Below are 22,319 nucleotides of genomic sequence, written 5' to 3'. Positions count from 1 at the left end.
TATTCCATTCAACCCAAAGTCGGCAGAGTTTGATTCGCTTCAATTCATCGCGAAACCTTTTTTTCCATGGACTTTTTTCCCCCGATGAAAAGTTGAGACATTGTACAGGCACCGCAAAAATGTTTCAAGTAAAATGTTGCGGCCGGACGGAGGCCCGTCTCTCTCGGCTAATTATTTTAACGGACAAAAAAAAACAACAAATCTAAGTCGAAGAAAAAAGAAAAAGTGACTATACACGTAGAATATAAGATGGGTGAATTTATGACGTCCATCAATTTCTCTCTAGAGCCTTGAGAGTCGTCGCATTCGTTCCCATTCAACTCGGTCATTTTCTCATTCCGCTTCTTCAGACGGGCGCTATGTGGCGGCTTCGGGCTGGCAGCGTCTAGTCGTGGCAACTACTGCGTGTCTATACCACCATCATAACGGAATTCAAGTGGAACGATGCCAAAAACCGTTTCGGAAAGAAAAACAAAAAAATACGCCGTGTAGCGTTGAGGATTTTTGGGTCGAAAAAAAAAGGCGGCGGCTATAAGCACAAGGCCTTTTTTTCTTTTTACAATCGACGGCCATTTTTATGTCCTTTCTCTCTCTCTCTCCTTTTTGGCTGGCACCAGCAGCAGCAGCGGACATTACAACGCCGAATATAGAGAGGCAACAACCTCACCCAACCCAAGCCCGAAAAGGAAACGGACTCATCTAATGGTCACGCTGATGGATTCCTCCTCCAGCCATGTCTCCTATATAGCTTCTCTACCGACTGTCTGGAAAAGAAAGAAAGAAATTCTTGTCTATACTCAAATTATTGCGCATAACATTAGAATATCTAATAGGCTCAAGCTCCGCGACCTTGCATAATCTGCCATCGTCGTCCTTCACTTCTCCCTTTTCTCAATCATCGAAAGATAATGATCCCAATCCTCTCTTATAATTTCTTTTTTTCCCGATGATGTTGAACGAGGCTCTTTCTCTCGTGAATTTCGTCTAACACGGGAGCCAACGTTTCACGGTCTGTTGATGAAGTGACGACAAAACATTTCCGACAATTTACCCGGGCGAAATTTGCGCCAACATCCAACGTCATCTCTAATAAGAAAAATTCCTGGATTTACATAAAACAAGCCCTTCTGAAATACAATAACATGGCCAGGAGGGGGTATCCAATTAATTTCGCCAAGGGATACGGAGGGAAACGTAGACATACTACAACCTGGGCGCTCAAAGATAAATAGTTTAGAAAGGGATATTATATTATATGCGCCGGCTATTAAATATGTATACGCGCACACACACACACGAGCTTATTCAAATGTCTGACGCAAGTCTCTTATTACGCCTTTACGTAATGCAGGTGCTGGGAGGAATTGCGGAGGTGGTAAAAAAATCAAATCTCCGGGATGTATGATGCAATCAACATTTGTTTGTTTTTCACCGAAGAATAGGTGGAAAAGTAAGCCCACGGCACGCCCAACTTCTCTACACTTTACACGAACGCACGCAGATAATGATGGCCGATCAGAGGAAGATGAAGAAAACAAGTTTCATCCGATACACGTGTCACCAAAATACGCGAATATCATCACATTGGCGCCGCCATCGAACGCACAGGAAAGTGGAGAGGGCCTTTGACGTGGAACGAGATACGCCATGCGTGGCCGTCTGTATAAGTCACACACGACTCATATCTCTTCTTATTCCGACTTTATTCTTCTTCACTTGAGAAGGGGATTTCTTTCTTTCTTCTTTGAGAGTCGGCAGACAGATCCTTCATCACCGACTCTCTTTCTAGAGCTCTCCTCTAGCTTTTATTCAGACATCTTTATCCCACTTGTGTCCCCCATCCGTCCATGCACGTAGCCAACCCTGCAGATTCCCCCCCCCCCCTTCCTTGCCAAAGAAACATGATGACTTGTGTATTTCAAATTCGACTTTTAAAAAAGGGAGTCCTGATTTCATCACGACAGTGGCGCCCCTTTTTTCCTGACAAGAATCACGAACTAGACACAATTTCCCCCTGAATGAAGAAGAATGGAATGGAATGGCTTGCATCCATCATCGTCTCAGCAGTTATAATACAGGAACGATGGGGGGAAGGAAAGAGATATTGGAATGGATTTGTATTTTTCACGCTGTCATAAGAAAGGGGTGATGATGAGTAAATGATACGGAATCATTCATTCAATGGCGTTTTATCGTTCGCCCACCATCTGAAAAAAGGGGATATCCGCTACACGCAACTTATTTCCACAGAGAAAAAAGCTCTATAGATCCTGCGAGGAACACAATGCACGCCCGGGGGGGATAGTTATTGAATTCTACATTGGATAGCCAAAAAGAGATTGCCCATACGACGAGAGACTCTGAAACGTTCACAAATTACCAAAGTGCTCCATACGGCCTCGGAGTGCCTATCAAATATGTGTGTATAGGCAGCTACTATATACTATAATATCCCGGTGCTCTCCCCCCTCCCCTACTGCTATTGAAACACGATTGTTATTGTTAATGAGCTCCTGATACTTAGTCCTTATATCTGGATTATATTGAGGGAACCAACAATATTGTATACTATTAGCGTTCACTCTCGACAAATTGCGTAGCGCACAGCCAGGTCCATTTTTCACTCGACGGATACATAATAGCGTACAGGCGCTACATTTAAAATAGACATATCATATTTTCCAATGCAATATCAAACTTCAAAGGGAATTTAAAGTTTACCAATACATACTAAAGCTTGATTAGTTTATCTCTTTTTTAAGGTTTTCTTTTTAATCACACGAGCGGAGCTTGTCCAATGCTCAACATTTCTCCACAGCATCGAAATCTGGTTCTTTTGATCTATGCACACATATATTACACCAACAGTAATTTCAGATATGCGCTCAGCATGTCAACTCTTTTCATCACGATTTCATGCATTGGCGAACTCGTCTATTTCATCCAGCCAGCTATAGTGCGCTGCTGCTGGCTGGCTTTCTGATCAATTACTTTGCGGTTTCTCTCCCCAAAATTGCCACTAACCATTGATATGGCCGCTATAGCTGGCATTCTAGATCGGAACCTATTACGTCGTGGTAGGAGTGTACCATCACCCTGAGATGTTTCTTGCAAACACTGGTGGCTGTTTTTCCCTCCTGTCTATCGATCGACTCCGCCTTTTGCATCCGCCTTAGCAACCAGAACCCAGGACCTGGACATTTTCCCGTACTGAATTATTTAACACGTACCGTATGAAAAATACTATGTAGTACTCGTTCACCTCACTCCCGTGTGTAGTGCGAGCTCTTCCCGTTAAATTGACTTTGACTTTCACACAATAATGCCAGTAAATCGAAACAAATTTTAATTGTATCAAGGGAAAACGAGGAGGTGCCGCCGGTGTGGCGGCAGGTCCCTCTTGGTAAAATCAATTTTCGACTTGCACTTTGCTTGAAGTGTTTAAAGTTCAAATATTCTTGAATTTTATTAACCGCAGACAAAGTTGCGAGGTACAAAAACAGGCCTGATCTACAGTCGTTCTACAAACGAGTTGTTTAATGAACCCTGACTGATTCAACAAAAAAGACAAGAGAAAACCAAGTTCCAGTCGTCCTAGCTCAGGAGTAATCTAACGATTTATAATTAACGCCATCAGATAGTCATGGGAGAAAAGAGTATTAGAGATAAATTTTTCCTACCTTTCATCCGCTTTCATCCTGGAAAGTACGGCCAGGCATCCATCCATAATTGCTCCATCCGCAGAGAAGTTGAATCCACCAGGCGGGATAGGAAAGAGGGCGTCCGTCCCGCATCCTCGTGAATACACCCACACACTCATATGGGTGTAGTACACGAGGGCGATTAAAAGAAAAGAGCTGAAGAGTAACTCGACCGACATTTCTCAATCAAATGGGATGGTTGTTTATCTAAATAAAAAATAAGAAATGGGTTACGAAAAATAATAGCAGAAAGAACAAGTAAGGAATTGGTAAAACCTAATTTTTAATAAATGGCATTTATGCAAGTCATGCATAAAAATGATCTAGCAGATTGCAGGAATAAAAGTAACACAAAATTATTTTCCAAGCGATATTATAGTGAGACTGTTGCTGATGACAGGTGAACAGGTCAATACCAGCCCAAGTTGCATATCTTTTTGTTACGATGGCTGAATCAGGCCTCATCAAATCTGCACAAAGGATAAAGTTACGTAATGCAAACAAACTGCCATGCATTGACAGGGGGCTTACATGTTAAATGCCAGTCAGAAAAACTAACATTTCACAAAGTTGAAACAGGTTTAACTCTACTATTTATCCTCGCATAATTATTCTATTGCTAGTTTTATAAACCTGCCAAACAGCATGGAGTCTGATGGAGTGGAGAGCATGGAAAGAGACACCAGAGTTGTTCACACCATTTTGTTCACAGGACGACCACTTTTTTGTATAATTTTGTTACCCAATTTTTTGTGCAGTCACGTACACGTTTCCAAAAAAGTTTTCGACTGGTCGTTCCGTTTTTCTACATCTTAAACCTCGTCTCTATTTCGAAACTTTGAAAGTTGAAACAATGAAAGCAGCAGACGACCCTAATATTGTAATTAGCCATGTTTTGATTAAGATATCGATATGATTAACAATCGAACCCCCCCTCTAAATTTAACCGCTCAAAAACGATAAAAGCGGTTTTCTCACCATCCACTGGGATTATTTGAGTTTCTATTAAGATAATTACGTTTAGACAAATCCAAAATGGACAAAAGCTTGTTATTACGAATTCAGCTATGGGCGATAATTCGTGATTTCACTATCCATCAGCTTATGCCAGATTTGCGAGCATCAATACATCAATAAAGTATCCACAAAAGTCTTAGCAAGAAGCCCTATAGTCGGTTCGGCGTTCATCAGTTCCGAAACAGGCCAGAGCTGTAGTAGTATATATCCATCCGGACTCCCCAAACAAACTCCAAATTATATTGACGCTCGCATTTGTATTTATCCCGGGTTGCGTGATCGGTGGATTGAAAGCTTCCTTCTCCAAAAACTTCCCTATTTTTTCGCAGCGCTGGGATGTATATAAAAGAGCAAAAGCGTGCATTGAAGCCTTTCCGGGAACAGGTAATATTGAAATATTTAACGCTCAGTCACACACTCCACACACATATTGTATAGACAGGTAAAACTTTATCCGCCCTTTTATAAGACAGACATTCCACCCGTGAAAAGGTCGTTCTTTTTGTGTACGTATAGCTGGCTCAGTTAGCATACCTAGTAATGCGGCCAAATAACAAGGAAAGATGACACCCAGTATAGAGTCATCGATCAAACGTAATAATAACTCTATTCGAGCTAGCAACTTTTTTGATTCATGCGGGTCTTATTTCAATATAAATAGTGACATCATATTTCGACGGTTGTCGACCTGCAGACCCCGTCAGCAGCAGTGTTTGTGCGCTTATTATATTACGTATTCCATTCCGACGTCTGACGTAGTAGGTAATACCTTTGTTAGGCAACTGTATGCATTGTTTGAAATGTCTAAAAACCGAAAGCCACTCAAACTATGTCTGTGTACAGCGCAGACACACACACGTACTACTTTTCCACAATATGTCTTTTGACATATTTACTGTTTGTCTGGATGGATTCATCACGTTCGTCGCCAATCGATGCGAAAGAGCTCGTGAGTAAGTCTGTTGTCGCATATAGAATATAGAAGAATCACTTCTTTTATTTTTGATTATTCACGCACATACTCTCGCACATACTGTATTATACAACAGCATCAGCTGGAAAACTCTTCTGATGAACTCTATTGTTGTTCGGCAGCGTATAAGAGAAGTTTTGTCAACACTTTTTCTCTGTCCCACGAGTTGTTTTGTTCCTTCATATGAATGCGGGATGAGGAATTGATGAAGGTGCAACTTTTTTCGATTGCACAAAGTGTTGAAAAGGGGTGGACGTGATCATTTTTGGGCTCTTTTGTTCGTCGACCAAATTACTGGGCAAACAAGACAAAGCTGAGGAACCCAGTTTCTTTTTGTCGGCTTTTTGTTCATTTTTCAAAATACCAAAATTGTCGATCGAAATAAAATACGCCATTGTAAACGCGTGTTTGAAAAACTGCGCTGCCGGGTCTGTGAGAACACCCACGTCCTCCATCACCCAGGAAAAAAAAGTTGGCTGCTGGTGAAACCTTCATTACAATGAAATTCTTATTATATAAATTTTATAGCCCCGAAATTAATGAGTTGTGATCACTGGAAATGTTGTTCTAACGACAACCAGGGTACGTACTCTAAAAATGTGTAATTGTGAGAGTGTACTGGACTGTTTTTGTATTATAAATAATACGGTCAATGGCACATTATTATCCTTAAAGTCCGGAGTGGTCCAGCACTTTTGCCATTATTATTGCCATTCAAATTACTGGGCCGTCTTTTAATTTTTTAATCTTTTCGAATCGAAGTGCTCGCAGCTGTGGAGAAATTGGAAATCAATTTTGGTCGATTGTGGGAGGCAATATTCCGCTTTATGAATAAATAAGGTGACTGGGTCCGTCCACGTCGAGAAAAGAAGCGAATGAACCTGCTGGTGCCGATCAATAACCCCTCCCGCCACTGCACAACATTAACAGTCCCGCTCCGTCTGAAACTGAGAGGTTGTATCATTTGATATGCTCCGCTCTACAGCTCGTATAGCTTCAATCAATACGTGTGTGTATACCAGTATACCTGTACAGTACGGCGCTGCTGTTTCTTTTGTCAAAACTATCCAATGGTATATACACACGGGAGTCCAAAATCTTAACGCTGCCAACGTTGGATTTATCATTTAGAATTTCATTGTTGGCCTATAGAGACCAAACAGTCGGGTCTTTTTGTATACCATTTCGATTACAACCGCAGAGGCCACTCAACATCCCCAAAGCAGCCTCGTTCAAAACAAATACTACACCGAATTTTAACCAGCGCGGGCTGATCAAGAAATGGTCTCCGTAATTAAGAAACGGACTTATCGTAAAATCCAACAATATTTACAAGAGATCGTAGGAACCACGTCCGGTTCTCCCCATGGGAATGTCAATAGCATCTGGGACTGTAAAAATTAGTTTCATTCTTTTGGAAAGAAGAAGAAACAAGCAGAAGAAGACGAACTGAGAAATATAAACACATCGGTGTTTTTATGGCGGCGGAGACTGTGGAGTCTGGAGTCGTCTCCAACACAGAAGCCGACGTGTGCACCAGCATAGTGTAGTTTATAACTGTAAACTCAAATTTAAAAATAAAAGAGGCAATGTCACTGTGTACACGCTCGTCTTTTTAACGGCAACTGTCGTCTAGTCGTATCTAATGAACGGCCTGGAAATAATTACCACCATCTTGCCGCTTTTCTCTATTCGACTAAGAAATTATAGACTAAATACAAATTGAATTGGACGTGAGGCTTTGTATCTACATGTAAATCATCACGCTGAATTAGCACTTGCATTTATTCCGTGACTAATTGTTCTCGATGCTGTTTATAGTCCGTTTGCGTCATTTCGTCAGCTATATAGGGTGAAAGAAACTGTGCATTTTCTTTCACTTATAAAAGGTTTCTTTGAAATAGTAGAGTACACCGAGCAATCGACTATACATATTACATACGAGTTACGACGTTGTATAATACATCTCCCAGTCGGAAATCCAAGATGGAAAGATTAAGAAGAAAAAAGACGATCAATACGACCCGTCTTCCACGAATTTGGTACGTGAGTGGAGATTACATACGTGGCCGTCGTCAGCAGCAGCAGTGAAAAGCGGAAGTTTCAATGAAATCGAAAGTTTTGTATCCCCGGCGATCCATATATTTATGCACACAGCACCCAATTTCATCAGATGATAAACAAACACCAAAAGTAACGATTATCATCAAACTTCAAATGAAATTTCTATCAATGGCAAAGAAAAGAAACAACGATTCAACAACAAACAGTGTTGACCATCTGTCGTCATATTTTTGGTTCTTTTCTGGATTCCACCTGTGCATACATGTTCGGCCAAAACCGAACCGAACCGAAGCGTTGCTGCCCATTTGAACGCATCAAACAACCCCTTTTTTTTATTCCATGCCAGCTGGAAATATGCGACTGGTGTAGTTAAATATTCCGAATGTCACGTGAACCATTTCTCTCTCCTTAGACGGTTAGGGTCTGTCAATCGCCTCCAGCTCTAATGCCAACACCTGGTCTCACCTGGAAAATTCTCGATTTGTTTTCACGCCGGGCAGATTGTATACATATAGCGAAGAGAAATCATGGCCAGTAGATATCCAGAGTATACGCGTGTCTTTTCCTCGAGGAAATTATTACGTATAAGGTTGCGGTTTTCTGTTTGTTCAATATGAGCCGTCAAGGTGAAATAGGTAGAGAGCTCTAGATGCACCCACACACATACAAAAAGAAGAGCGGTTGCTCGAAAAATAAATTCAGAGTTGGATAGGTTTCTATTTCGCTGCCGGGGGAGCCAACGGCAAACAAACAATTTCGTGTCTCTCCGCTGAGCTATATGCCAATATATATATAACCTAGCCCAAACAAAACCCCACAGAATGAAAATATAACAATACGAATTTCGTTGTGTCGACCTCTCCTGCGCAGCTTGTGAAAATTGATATCGGGATAAAAACAAACAAGAATTGTTATTTGATCAGAAAATCGGCAGAATAATAAGGCATGGGCTATTACTTGGGTGCCCAGGTAAGTCGGAAACCCTTGAAGCATGTCCTTTGCTTGTCGTTGGCCTTCTATATTAGTGCGCGCTACTTGTTGGCCACTTATCCAACAATGTCTGTCCTATACCTGCTTGTTTTTTTGCCCCATCATTCTTCGCCGAAGCGTAGAGCACTAAAGAACCACAACGACTGATGCTTACAAATAAATGCGGAACCGTGAAAAAGAAGAAAGATGACAAAAGAATAAAAACCTTTTTTTACCATTTTCTGGGCAGTCACGATCCCCTAAATGCTTGTATTCAGTTTCGTCGAGATATTTTTAGCAATTTCTTTTCGATCTTTCAGCTTCGTCACGATCCCGAATTTAGAAATCTACGGGCTTATTATTTTCTATAGTTCCATTCATCCGAATTTCCACAAGTAAAAATTTAAAAATTGTCTTTTATAGGTTAAAATAAAAATGTCTAAATATTTCCATCGCTTTACTTACTTTCAAATTTTTAAAATAAAAACAGGTTTCATTTTTCAACGCCCAAACTCTCCTAGAGCATTAAATCGATTAACATATAGTGAATGTGTTGTCGACTGTCGCTGGGCAGAACTGGAACGGTATATGTACATTTCAACCAAGCACAGCAGCAACCGGTCTTTCCCCCCCTATTGAATCGACATTGAATAATAAGTTCGATTCTGTTGGTGTGTGTGGCTGCCGGCGTTTTGTCCTGCATAACTCGTTCGTATAACCCGCACGATATCTTCCCCTTCACACCCATGGAAGTGATGGAACCAAATGATTTCCCTGCAACATCCGATAACGAGTTAGTTTAATAGCTCGACGTTGTGGGGAAATAAATACGTCCCGGAATAAAAAAAAACAATCGAAATGTTTCGATTGGGGGTCGTTGAGTATAATTACTGTATGTATTTCTCATTTGTTTTCTGTTTTTTTCTCTTTTGTATCTCCTTCTCTAAACAGACAATATGAAGCACAACGATATTATAAGTATTGAGTGAACAAACAGAATAATAGTAGATGATAGATATTTTTTTTTTTGCCTCATGTATATATATATTATGTAATATACATATACACAAGATGTCAACAAAGAGGCACACAAACAATAAGAGGTATTACACACGGTGGTGCATGAAATCACAAAACAAACACACAATCAATAATTTGTAATAATGGTTTTCTTGGGGCAATTTTTTTTTTTTAACTTTTTAACTTTTTCGCTGTTTGGTTTATGTCAGTTTTTTATTTCTCCCGGAGACGAGGTATCGTGAGCAGAAATTGTTTTTTCCAACTTTTTTGTTTTGTATAGGGGGGGACAGAATTGGTTTTTTTTTAAAGACATCAGGTAAGAAACAATCCCATTCAAAGAAAAAAAGCTCATTAGCTGTGTAGTATACCCGGCATTTGCAGTTTAGTTTTCCATTCGTCAGCAAAGAAAACTTTTGTCCGAAACGACACAGAGAAGGGCCCAGTCATTAAATGTTGATTTCTTTTTATCATTGCACAGAAGGTTTGATTTTTTCCATTTTTTAAACGACACAGAAAAAGAGAGCTACCGAACCGAGGAAGGAAAGACAGAATTTCATAACCAGTAAGCAGGATGTGTATAGATTTCAAAGAAAGTGAGACGATGGAGGGGGGGCCAGGGGTTGCGCCCTTCCAATGCCAATGCTCTAAAATACGTAGACAAACGACAAAGACATTTCTTCTGTTCCATTCAATTCCTAGGGCTGATGAGGAGGGGATTTTTCATTTTCTTTTATTCGGAATATAAGTGGCTGGTGGGGGCCTGAAGGATCCGTCCTTGAACCAAGTCCTTGTCGGTGTACTCGTCTATCACTTCGTAGAGCTCATCCAATTCCCTGTCTGTCAACGGCGGACTCTCCGACACTGGGGAGCTCTTGAGCAGTGGCATCGTCTTGTCGCTCAAGGATTGTTCCCCGTCGTAAAACGTCGACAGGGGATCAAACTGGTAATTGGGCTTGACCCATTCGTAGCCGAAATGAGGAGCATTCACTACCTGACTGACCGATTGCTGCATGGCCTGCATAAACTGCATGGCCATATTCGTGCCAGGGGGCTGCTGCTGTTGATTCATTCCATTCTGATATTCTTGGGGGTGGTTCGTCTGATGCTGGGATTGAGCTAAAAATTGCTGAGCCTGGTGTTGTTGTTGCTGCAGCTGTTGAGCGTTAAATCCGTTCGTTTCACCGTTCTGACAACGTGGCTGCTGCTGCTGCTGATAGGCCGTCGCGGCTGCGTCTAATTGCGGCGGCTGTCGTTGAGCGTAAGGGTTTGCTGATGGTGGAAAAGGTGGCGAATGCGCTGCTGGCTGTTGATACGTCGAAGACCCGCCCAATTCCACGTCTGATAAGCGACTGGAAATTACTTTGGCATTCAAAGTCGGACTGTGGCAGGATTCATCGTTGAACGATGGTTGATCAGCCTCGTCCAATGGTGTTTCGTTACCGTCGTGAACCACTTTCAATTCGGGGTAAGGATTGAGCTTCAAGCTGTTCAACTGGCTCTGGATCGATGAGACTTCGTCGGTTCCTGATAAACGAAATGAAATAAATAAATTAAACAATACAAAAAAAAGGAAAACAAACACAAACAAAAGTTTGAAGGGAGATAAAATTCGTCCTCATTTCTCTTCTGTCAAAAAACCTTAACAATAACAACAATAGTCTCACTTGCGACGATAAGAAAAACAAAAACGGGAAAATACTTTCCAAAGTCTAAAAAGAAAATGATCCGATATTTTCCTATCTATAATATCAAAAGTCAAAATTGCTCGTGTCTCACCTAATCGCAGATTGGCGTGATTGTGGGTATCGCTGAGCTCCCTCAAATCGCTCAGCTTGGTCAGCATTTTGCCAAAAATGAATTTGGCTTTGGCCAAACCGAAGCGCCAATTCAAATAGTGTTCCAGCAGCGAAGTGTAGTACGATTGGAATTTCTCGATCCAGTCCGTGTGAATGAGACCTGCCCTCTCGGGAGTGAAGAGGACAATCAAGATCAATAGCATGATGGTGGGCTCGTCGACCGACATCTGCCGGATGCACGAAATGAAATCGAGATGCATTTGAAAGAGGCGACTTGAAGTCAAGTGAACAATGTTATCCAGCTTGAGGACGGGCATGTCCTTGTACATGGACATGTTGGCAGCGGGCCAACGGTTGGTCTGAGGGTCAAATACGAGGGCCCCACGCAGCAGACACATTTCCAGGACGCCACCTTTCAGCAGGCAGCTCTGATCCTGGAATGGTAAACTTGAGAAGTCGGCCATCATTCGGGAGAAAAACGCAAATCGGCGAATCAGGGTCCCAAACATCTAATTACAAAAAACATTAGCGGTTAGAAAAGTTTACTCATCGATTCACACAGACCGGGACACCAAATGGCAAATGGTTTGGGGGGAAACCCAACCAAAATAAGGAAAAATAAAATTTACCTCCATGACTTGGACGCCGGGACGGTCGCTATCGAAGAAACGCAGTTCTGAGCGATAGGGAACGTGTTGGTAAGCGTGCATGTATTTAGTGACGATCGATTCGATTTCTTTGATTTCGAGCGGAGCCATAAAATCGATCATTCGTTCGATCTGAGGCTCGTAGTCAGCACTGGCAACGGCGGCGCTGGTGGGGGCAGTAGGAGCAGCGAATCCAGGACTCTGATCTCCTCCGCTCGAGTTGGACGAAGTATTTAAATTTTGAGCACTCGCATTGGAGCTAGTTGACACGGTAGGCGACCTTTTGCACGATTTCTTCTCGGCCCTGGCCTTCATGAGAGCCTTGCGCTCCTCCTCGGTCATGACCCAGCTCTTCTCCATGCCGATGGCGAAGCATCGCTTCATGCGGCAGTACTGGCAACTCTTGCGGTTCGACAGGGAAATGACGCACTGGCCGCGGTGACAGCACTGGAAGTGGAGGTAGTTGTCGTTTTGCACCGAGCGCCGGAAGAAGGCCTTGCACGAATCGCACGACAATCCGCCGAAATGGTAACTCTTGGCGATGTCGCCGCAAACGCCGCAGTACTTGACTCCTCCATTCCGACCGGAACTACCACCGGCGCCACCTCCGTCCATTACTACTGGGGAGGATGGGTTGTAACGTAAATCGGGATAAGATGACGAGTCGCTGCTACCGCTGTCGCTGTAAAGTCTCTCCATCATAACAGTTTTTAATTTGCCAAAAGAACAGTTGCTACTCCAAAATATCACTATCAACGGGTTTTTTACACAGACACACACACACAAAGTTGATTGGGGGAAACTAAAGTCTTTCAAACACGAGCTGATCCATCGCAACTGGCAGCAAAGAACGTTACCATGTAACAACATCAACCAGGGTTTTTATTTTATTTTCCTCTTCCAGTAGAAGGGGACACGGTAGGACGAAGACACGAGTCGTTAATTTCATCGACCAGTGCCTTCAGGCTACTTCAGTCTGATTCTCCTGCCGGCTAAAGAAAAAAAAAGAAATTGGAAAAAGAAATTATTATTAATTGAACCTCTAAAATAAAATAAAAAAAACTTGTTGCAACCGCTTATCCTCGCCAAATTCTTGTCTCAAGAATAAGACCAAAGGCCACACAGTTAATAAGCGAAAAAAAATTACACGTACGTCACAGCCCATCAATTGCGATTGCCTACGGTGGGTGTGTTTTACGTCACACAGTATTTAGTATACACGCTAAGGGCAATATAACACACGGCGAGTTGTATAACCGACATTGTTGTCGAGACTATGTAGTCGATACGCTGTCAGCTTGCCAGTGAATTTCTCCAAAAGTAGTTTCGGGAGAGACAAGAAAGTCACGCTACACACACACAAGGCCACACGATCAATGCACACACCAGACCATGGCTGAACACAACAGCGAAATTCGTAATCGATACCGAAAGGTTAGCGTCGAAAAAATTATTAAAAATGTAGATTCATACTACGACTCATCGATTCTGGTTGGAAACAAGAAACTGATTAGAAACACTAGACACACTTTTCATGGACTGGATACCCCCAAAAAGAAATGAGGGTCTCTGAGTCCTTTTTAAAAAACAACAAATCTAAAAAAGAAAAAAAAGGCTGGATTCGCCTCAAGGCAGTTGGTCGGGAAAAACATGGCGCCCTACGTCTTTTTTGGGTGTAATACTTTGGCGAGTTTCGAGATATAATATTATGAATTCCAATAAAATGCACACTGTACAGAGAAACGTTTCAACGACTTACCTCGATTAAATCGATCGACAAATGACGTCTGCTGGTAAGATGTCGATTAGTTTTAAAACGCCTATTTTTTCACGACTGCAGATCGAACGTTCACTGTGTCGATTTTTCTCCTTTTTCCAGTTTATTAGACGAAAGAATTAATCGGCCAACAGCAGAAGCACAGATGGAAGTTAGCGTCTGCAGTCACCCACGTCATCTGGCACTGTACGTAAAAAAAGTCGCAACAAAGTTCCCGTTCCATCGGTGTGGCGCGCAGTAGTCACGCCGTCCTCTTTTACCCATACACACCCGAGTTCACTGGATACGTTCACGCTCTCTCCCCTCTTAAAAAGAAGACGTAGAAGACCAACTCAAAGACATTGTACGACATCACCACCGGTACTGAGTTACTGACTATGCGCGTGAATGACGTTCTCTCTCTGATCGGATTTTCTCTTCGCACACACACACAAACGAATATCCGTATTTGCAACGAGCAATTTCACGAAGGAAATTGGGAATAAAAACTCACACTAATAATGTGAACGACTGGCTCTGCCAGACAATGTCGGCCACCGTGTGGGACAGGGACACGCAGAAATGGAGACTTTGGTCTGGGCTAGTGGGTAGGGCTGGCTAGAAAGAGCTTGCTGCTGCTCTACCTCGTTTCCCCCCTCAGGCCGATCTGAATAACAGCTGACGAACGCCATCTATTGTTCGACTTTAGAACCGATTACAACAACCGACGAAAGTGGCTTCCTCTAGGAGCCGACACGAACTCGTTTGGGTTTTCTGAACGCGTCGAACGTGTCACAATAAAAAAAACTGGAAATCCCGCCTTTTTTTAATCAGCAATGACATTGAATAAGAATCGTGCTCGGGGGATCACGTCCGTCTAAGATGCTGATCTTTGCCAAAGTCCCTCACACACACATAGAGAGAGAAACGTCTCGAATTCTTTTGAAAAGGCCAGGCAAAAGTTGATGGAAGCAAGCGATTCAGCAAAGAGCTAAGGGGAATATGATGAACGTGCACATAGTCGATTAATCAAAAGTCCTCGTCTCTCTCCTCTTTTGTCGTCCAAAGCAGAACATTGGCGCACACAAATTCTCCCTCCGTTGCCAATTCAAAAAATAAAACCGCCCACAGATGATGACACGGTCGGTACTGCTCCGTCGTGACTCGCAGATTCTCTCAGCTCTTATTCTACATAAGAAGATTTAACAAATGTTTTTTTTTCTTTGTATTATTATTATTATTTTTTTTTAAGTTGACAACCAAAAATAATTCAAACAAACGTAGAAAGTAAAGAAGCTTTTAGATGACGGAAGGATTTGTATATTCAATTCTCCCCTTGGGGGATGGAATAAGCTACAACATCGTTACATACGTACATCCCCCGACAGATTGCACACGTAACACACCATTTCCAGACAAATCTAGAACGGAAAGACTACGGGGTATATTTTTATTATTAAAACATTAGCGTTGCGATATTATAAAATCAAATCAATGAAACGAAATCGACATGGACATAAACCTCGACTCCGGACGAGCGGCCTTATTTATATTGTTCCACCCATTTCTATACATTGTAGCGAAAATAAATAAATACAAAGGACAAAAGAAAATAAACACAAATGTTTAGTTAAAAAAAAAAACTTTTTCGGTTGCTTCCAGAATGCTGAACGGCTGGTGATTCGTGTAAACAAATATGGCGCTATCTGCTAGCCTGGGAGGTCGATGTTTCTCAGTCTTGTATAGGCCACGATAATGGAGCCGATAACGATGAACTCATATTCCATATTTTCCACGTGTCAACAAGTTTATATACTTGAATCGGTCCAATGTCCGCATTTTTTCCACTCTGCGTTCTAAAGGGCATTTCTTTATTTTAAATCATACACGAGCTGCTGCCTTTTACAAAAAGATGGCGATCCTTGGTGAAATCTCACGGGGTGGAAAAAAAATAGCCTATATGATTAGCATCAATACACACTTCCTTGTAGAGGATAAAATGAGGTATATACTGTAGAGTGTAGCAGCCCATTGTTTAATGACTGCTTTAATTGCTCACAATTAGCGAGCTGTTGAATAGGACAAACATATTGACAATAGGAATAGCTCCGCATCATACAAGTCGAAATTGGGGATACGGCTAATTAAATTATCCGATTGTTCGATTTTCTGACGCTCGGACCCAACCTGAACTGGTTCAATGGTTTTCAACACTTTTATCGTTTCGTTCGTGTTCATTCGCTTTTGCTTGTCGTTTTTTTTTTCTATTACTGGACAGTATACATGCAGTGCTGTCTTTTTCCCATTTTCCATGCAGCGTGAACATACAGGTAGCGGCCGGATGGGTATGGTGTACGGTGATCGCCGCTGTAATGAAAATTGATGTTGCGCACAAGTTCGTAAAATAACAACGAGCGATGCTTACTTTTTTTAAATTCATATTTCATTTGTATAAATACATAAATTTGTTTGCGTGGTTCGAGTATAGTTTTGTTAAAATTCTATAATTGTTAATGACAAACTTGAAATAATAAGGTAAAATTATCAGCCATGAATATGTACCGAAATAGACCGCTTTATCTTGATCACACAGAGATAATAGCCGCGCTGTTATCTGTAAAAAAGTTCGTTTTCCCGTCAAGAAAATTTGGGTCAATTCTTATTTCTTGTTGGAGCGTTAAAATGTCTATATGACTCTCCTACGTTTATACGCAGAACCTTATATACCTCCTGTCAGTCCTGTGTGTTATTCGTGGAAATCGAACGATTGTTTGACACTCCCCAGCGGGATTCTTTGAGTCCCCTGGGGCGTGAATTTGAATGTCTCATATTAACAACAGCAAGTAACGATCTTGTTATTCATTTCCTGGATTTAGTCTCCTTTTTTATTGATAGTTTACATGAATAAACAGCGTCTTGTCTATTACATACCGATGTGAAACTATAGAATGCAGTGAAGCGTCTGTATTACTCCGAGGGGGGTGAGCTAAACTCATTTAATATATCCGTATATACTACTATATAATAATGTCATCAGTCCAGAACCAGAAGAGTTCTTGATTTACTATTGTCGAACAAGTTTATTATACACAGCTTTCTTTCAAAACGTTCACTTCGTGGAGGACTGGAGGTATATGAACTATACTTGCTACTTGCCAAACCAAGCCAACGTTCAACTCGATTGATTACTACGGTCTCCGATACATTATTCATCAGAAAATTCTTTTCTTCACCTTTTTTTTTTTTTTCAAAAAGAATAAAAGAGGAAAAATAAAAATAAGAATCAACAGATAATGAAAGCGACTACTATTACTATTCTGCGCTGGTTTTTTTTTATTATTTTTTAATCTTCTCTACGGTAGGATATTCCGTCGCAGAGAAGAAGACAAAACAATCATCGATTATTTTTGAAGCATAAAATCTTCCACAACTGCGCGCATCACGCTTCGCCAGAAATCACTATTGGGCATTGTCTGTGACGATGCATTGTCAACGATTGTGGAAATAATAAAGAAGACCAAGACAGAGACATTTCGGGAGTTGCTGGGCGAAAATGAGAAAAAGAGCCACCGTTTCTTTATGCTCACTATACACCGGGGATAAGAATTTCCCCATTTTAATGTCTAAAGAAAAAATAACAACAACATTCATTTCTCTTCTTTTTTTTTAAATTTTTAATCAGGGAATAGACAATGATTTCAATTCAACACTGTACACTATATAAAGTAGGTATAAATATAAGTCGGCTGACGGTGCAAGTGAAGCATTGAAATGAAAAACAGAAATTCATCGCCTTATTTTTGTACCAAGAAAATGTTCTTTGTTATTACAATCCTTTTTATATTACATCTTTTTGTTTTGTTTTAACCAGATGATATAGCATCATCAGCGGTACACGTACAACTTCACATTTGGCTTTAACAAAATAAATCTAGACGTCCAATAAATAAAGTCAAGTTCGACAAGGAAAAAAAAGAAAACTCCAACATGTTTCCTCGTTGATTCCGACATGAAATGTACAAAAGCTGCAACCTGCCGACGACTAGATATATATCTATAATAGCCCTGGTAGCTACACACATTTCATCACTTGTACACAACATCAAACACACGAAATATCAAAGCGATTGATTATAAAAGGTGATAATGCTAGTGCCGCGACTACAAACAATGCTGAAACCCTTGTAGATCCAGAGAGAAAAACTAATAAGATTGATGATTGAATGTTCGATGCATCGATGACTGGCTCCTATAGCCTGCTTGCGTGTATAGGCTAATACTACTCGGATAAATAGGCTCTCCCCGCCGTGTCTATAATGAGATTGGCGAACGGGACGACGCCAAAAAGCTTTGATCGCCCATTCGTATAAAGGTAGTGAATACAACTTGGATGTGTCTATAGCTATGTAGTAGGTGTACTATACCTGCGACGAGCGGATATACCGTCGCAAAAGAGATTCCCTTTTATACTTTTGAAAAAGAAAAAAAAAGAACTTTGAAAAGCTCTTTTTCTCACCGCCCTGGCTGCCGAAGCCATTGACGTTTGCGAAGCCTTTAGATATATACTTCAGAACATCATCCTTCGATATAGAATTGGATTCTAAAAGCGACTATATATAGTAATAGCTCCAGCAGAGTCTAATAGAAAAACCTGCTCAGGTCTCATCAAAAGCTTCCTCGTCTATATTGCACGGATCGACGGATGGCTATCCACATCAGTTGTATCACTGAATGAAGTTTTTTCCCTTTTTATCGAAAATCCCGCACAGGACGTAAAATAGCAGCGAAAAGAAATAATTCCATTTGCGTCAATACACAGTAAATATCCAACTGTATTGACTGAAAACACATGTGCTGTCGCTGTCAGACCGTGTCTTTGGGTATATATAGCTCGTATTTATGCCTGTTGACAGATTCGGTCTAAAGTATTAATAATACCGCATCGATGTGCGTATATATTTATCTTTTTTAGAATATTCTTGGTACGAACTGAATCGCGGTGCCAGACGGAAAAGTGTCCGCCATCGATGCGGAAAGTCTGAGAAATAACGTGTAAACAGAAAATGAATAAACTGCAAAGCAGAAAGGAGGGGAGGTGAGAATAATAGGGTTTTAGGGCCCGCCACAAAAAGGTGTGCTGCGTAGATAGTCCAAACGGCCGGCCTTGGACTAGCGCTTGGCCGCATCAGAAACACGCGGAGCACCTGACGTAAACGAGTCGAGGTTCCCACACACAATAAAGTTCCCATATTCTAGTCGGCCCATTCAACTGTGAAAATATTGACATATTCTTATTTTATACGTGCCAAGTGCGGGCTAAGAAAGGAGAGAAAAATGGGATGACGAACGGCTGTAGTCGAATTGATCCAGCAGCTTTGTGCTGCTGAGGCAATAATGTCGTCATATTCGCTGTCATACGGCCGCCGCTTCTATAATTTCCTGGGATAGGACGGCTAATAATCGAATCTGCAATTTATTTTGATTTGCTTCCCCCATTATTTCATCTCGAAAAACATCCCGACTATGTGAAGCGCATCGCATTCTTTTTTTTGGGGGTCCGTCTGTTGTTGTTCCAAAATGGAAAAAGAAGGGGGTCTTTTGAAGAGTGGGCAATCCAACAGTCATGTTCCAACATCAGCAGTTTTTAGAAAGACATTTTTTAAAAAAATAATCTAACAATGAAAAAAGGAAAACTAAATTTTTAACGCGGAACTACTCAGCACTTTTTGAATAGCGCGCCACGGAGAAAAAATAGGATGAACAAGCGACAATGATTCGACAGTCTGTTATTTTTGAAAAAAAAAAGTGCCAGGATGCGCAGTGGAGCGGCTGAATGTATTTGTCTTGGCAAAGTTCGAGCCAATAATGGACTGCTGCTGCTGCACAAGTGCAGGTGTCGTCTAAAAATAGCCTCGTCTTATCTTGACTTAATCTTTTATTTTAAAAAAATTCTAGATTTCGAGATAAAAAGTCTGACTGGCTTTTGTTGGCTACAACACAAGCAAACAATACCAACGCCGAGAGTCCCGGGATGAAAAACTCTTACCGATAAATAAAACAACTAGGAATAGAAAGAATTTAAAGTTCTCGGCTTTATTATTTTCAAATAATTTTGTTTTGACACTAGCGGACTCGGATTCTGATGAAATCGTAGAAAGGAAATGGTTGTTTCTCGTTTTGAATGGAGCTGGATTCAATCATTTGTCAAATCCCATTCAACTGTTCACCGGCAGCATTGAATCGGATTCGAATGAGAGGATATAGAAACTAAGAATTTGTATTGAATTTCTTTCGACAAAATTTTGGTTTGCTTCTTTTGTAGGAATTTAATGGCGATAATTCAAGGCCGCGGACTGTAATCATTTCTCTCAAATGTTAACTGCCGACATTTAGAAAAGCGTACCCAGTGCGCAGACTGACGGCCCACCTTTTCATCGGTATATCTACCAGCGGCGAAACAGATCAATATTTTAATTAGACGTCAGGCACTGAGCACTCTACTGCCGCCGCCTTGCTCATGTCTACTTCCCCCCCCCCTTCTATCATGATGGACTTTGTGGATAATCTATGATGTATATAGCAATATAGGTTATTACATCCATATTGTCGATCGATACTTTTATATTTCACTCGCAAAAACCTATTTTTAAAAAAAGGTAAAACCAATACGACGTAGAGAGACTAGCATGTTTCGGAGAGATGAGAGATGGCACGAAAATGCCATTGACTGCTGCTGGGGCTCTATCCTATGCGAACGTGTTTCTTATTCGCTTCCTGTCTGGCGGGCAAAATCGATCGATAGTTGGTGGAATTGCTGGTGTCTACGTACATACACCAGTAAATAGGGAATTATGGGTTTCTTTCTTGCTACGACAATCTTCCAGAAAATCGAAACCTAAAATTCGGCAGTCGGATAAGACATTTGTTCTAGAAAAAAGAAAAAAAAAAAAGTTAAATTTCGATGAGAAATATAATTGGACTCTATTTTTTTTTTTTTTTAAAGACCACCTGATGGCGTTTTTTTCATGTACTTTAACTCCTTCCTCGTTTAAAAAAAAATGATGGAACCAGCCTAATTGATACAAACACTTTGTTTTTTACCGGCATGAAGGTAATAAAAAATTGGGTTACCGAGTACGTCTGATTTTGTCACAGCAGCTGGAAGCATAGACAAGGTGGGAAATATGAACACCTTTAGACCGTTGTTTTTATTGGGACCTTCGGACCCTTTGGAGTTTGGACTTTGAGAAAAAGGGGGAAAAAAAAGATAAAGAAGGTGGAGTTCCACCAGCCTCACGCTGAGCCATTGTTTATGGGAAACAAAAATGAAAAAGGTTTTTTTTTTTATTTTTTTTAAATTTTACCTTGGAAAATTAGAGCCTCTTCTTGTGTCGACGGTCTCTACGCAGTGGAAGATGGAAAAATAACATACAACATATGGAATAAAAGTGCGAGGGTTAGTTGGATACGATTTGATGTTTTTTCGCGTCTAGTCGATTGGTGTTTAACCGAGCGTTAGCAATTTATCCTTATGTCAAATTGGGTAAATGATTATTTATTGCATAAGTATTACAAGACACACTTACTCACATCTGTTGAGTTTTCTTCCGGGTAAACATACAGTACTATATCCAGATTTATCCGGAAGGTCGACGCTATACTCGAGTTCTTTATATTAATTAATAAGTTGTACATTCTCATTACAATTTCTCCCCGGTTGAAATGAATCTGTGCAGGGCCTCTCTTACATATGTGCAGTAAAAACAATCGATAACAAACATTACTTGTAATGACTGCGCTGCCAGCGTATAACGCCGCTTGTTTGACAAAGTTCCATGTGTGACTTATAACATTCAGCGCGTCACCAACTTCCTTCGCTCTTTATTAAACGACGCCAGCAACTTCCTATACATACTACTTCGGTGGAGGTGATGACGTAATCCTTTGTACGGATCCAACAAAATGTCGAGCCTTTTTGACTTGTGCAGCCAACTGATAATGCATAGTCGCCGGGATAATATAATGCAGCAGTCACACATATGAAAAGTTCGTGTATATAGGTATATTTCAAATTAGAACTCGTCACAATAGTATTTCCCTATTATAGCTAGGCTACTTATTATCACGAGTGAGGAGTGACAAGCAAAAACAGTTTATAAGACCGGCAGGCAGGCAGGCTTTAAGACTCTCATCGTCATTATTCCAGGAACTCAGCTCACTTCACCGGTTGGGTTTCACGACCCGGTCAGATGAGCAAAGTGATGACCCGAAAAAATCCTCAAAGGTCGGCCCGGTCAAAAGAACAGATGTTGGCGTCAGGCGATTATTCTGTATAACTGCAGCTAACGTCTCGATTTCTTATCAATTCCAAATGGG

General features: G+C 41.1%; 1 protein-coding gene across 2 annotated transcripts; it reads right to left on the bottom strand.

Moving 5' to 3' along the window:
* Window positions 1-9,601: 9,601 nt before the first annotated feature.
* On the bottom strand, window positions 9,602-15,366 carry LOC124196525 (vitamin D3 receptor B-like). Of its 2 annotated transcripts, none has more exons than XM_046591648.1 (4): window positions 13,947-15,366; window positions 12,170-13,179; window positions 11,521-12,049; window positions 9,602-11,268 (listed from the first exon to the last, which is right to left on the bottom strand). In XM_046591648.1, exons 2-4 carry the CDS (start codon window positions 13,055-13,057, stop codon window positions 10,475-10,477), a joined length of 2,211 nt encoding a protein of 736 aa, XP_046447604.1. In that variant the 5' UTR covers window positions 13,058-13,179; window positions 13,947-15,366; the 3' UTR covers window positions 9,602-10,474. The 2 variants fall into 2 exon arrangements, with proteins under 2 accessions (XP_046447604.1, XP_046447603.1); XM_046591647.1 differs by lacking the exon at window positions 13,947-15,366 and adding an exon at window positions 13,341-13,682.
* Between the last annotated feature and the right edge of the window lie 6,953 nt (window positions 15,367-22,319).

The sequence above is a fragment of the Daphnia pulex genome, chromosome 6, assembly GCF_021134715.1.
Source record: "Daphnia pulex isolate KAP4 chromosome 6, ASM2113471v1".
Classification (NCBI taxonomy): domain Eukaryota; kingdom Metazoa; phylum Arthropoda; class Branchiopoda; order Diplostraca; family Daphniidae; genus Daphnia; species Daphnia pulex.
This window is presented reverse-complemented; position numbering and strand designations above follow the sequence as displayed.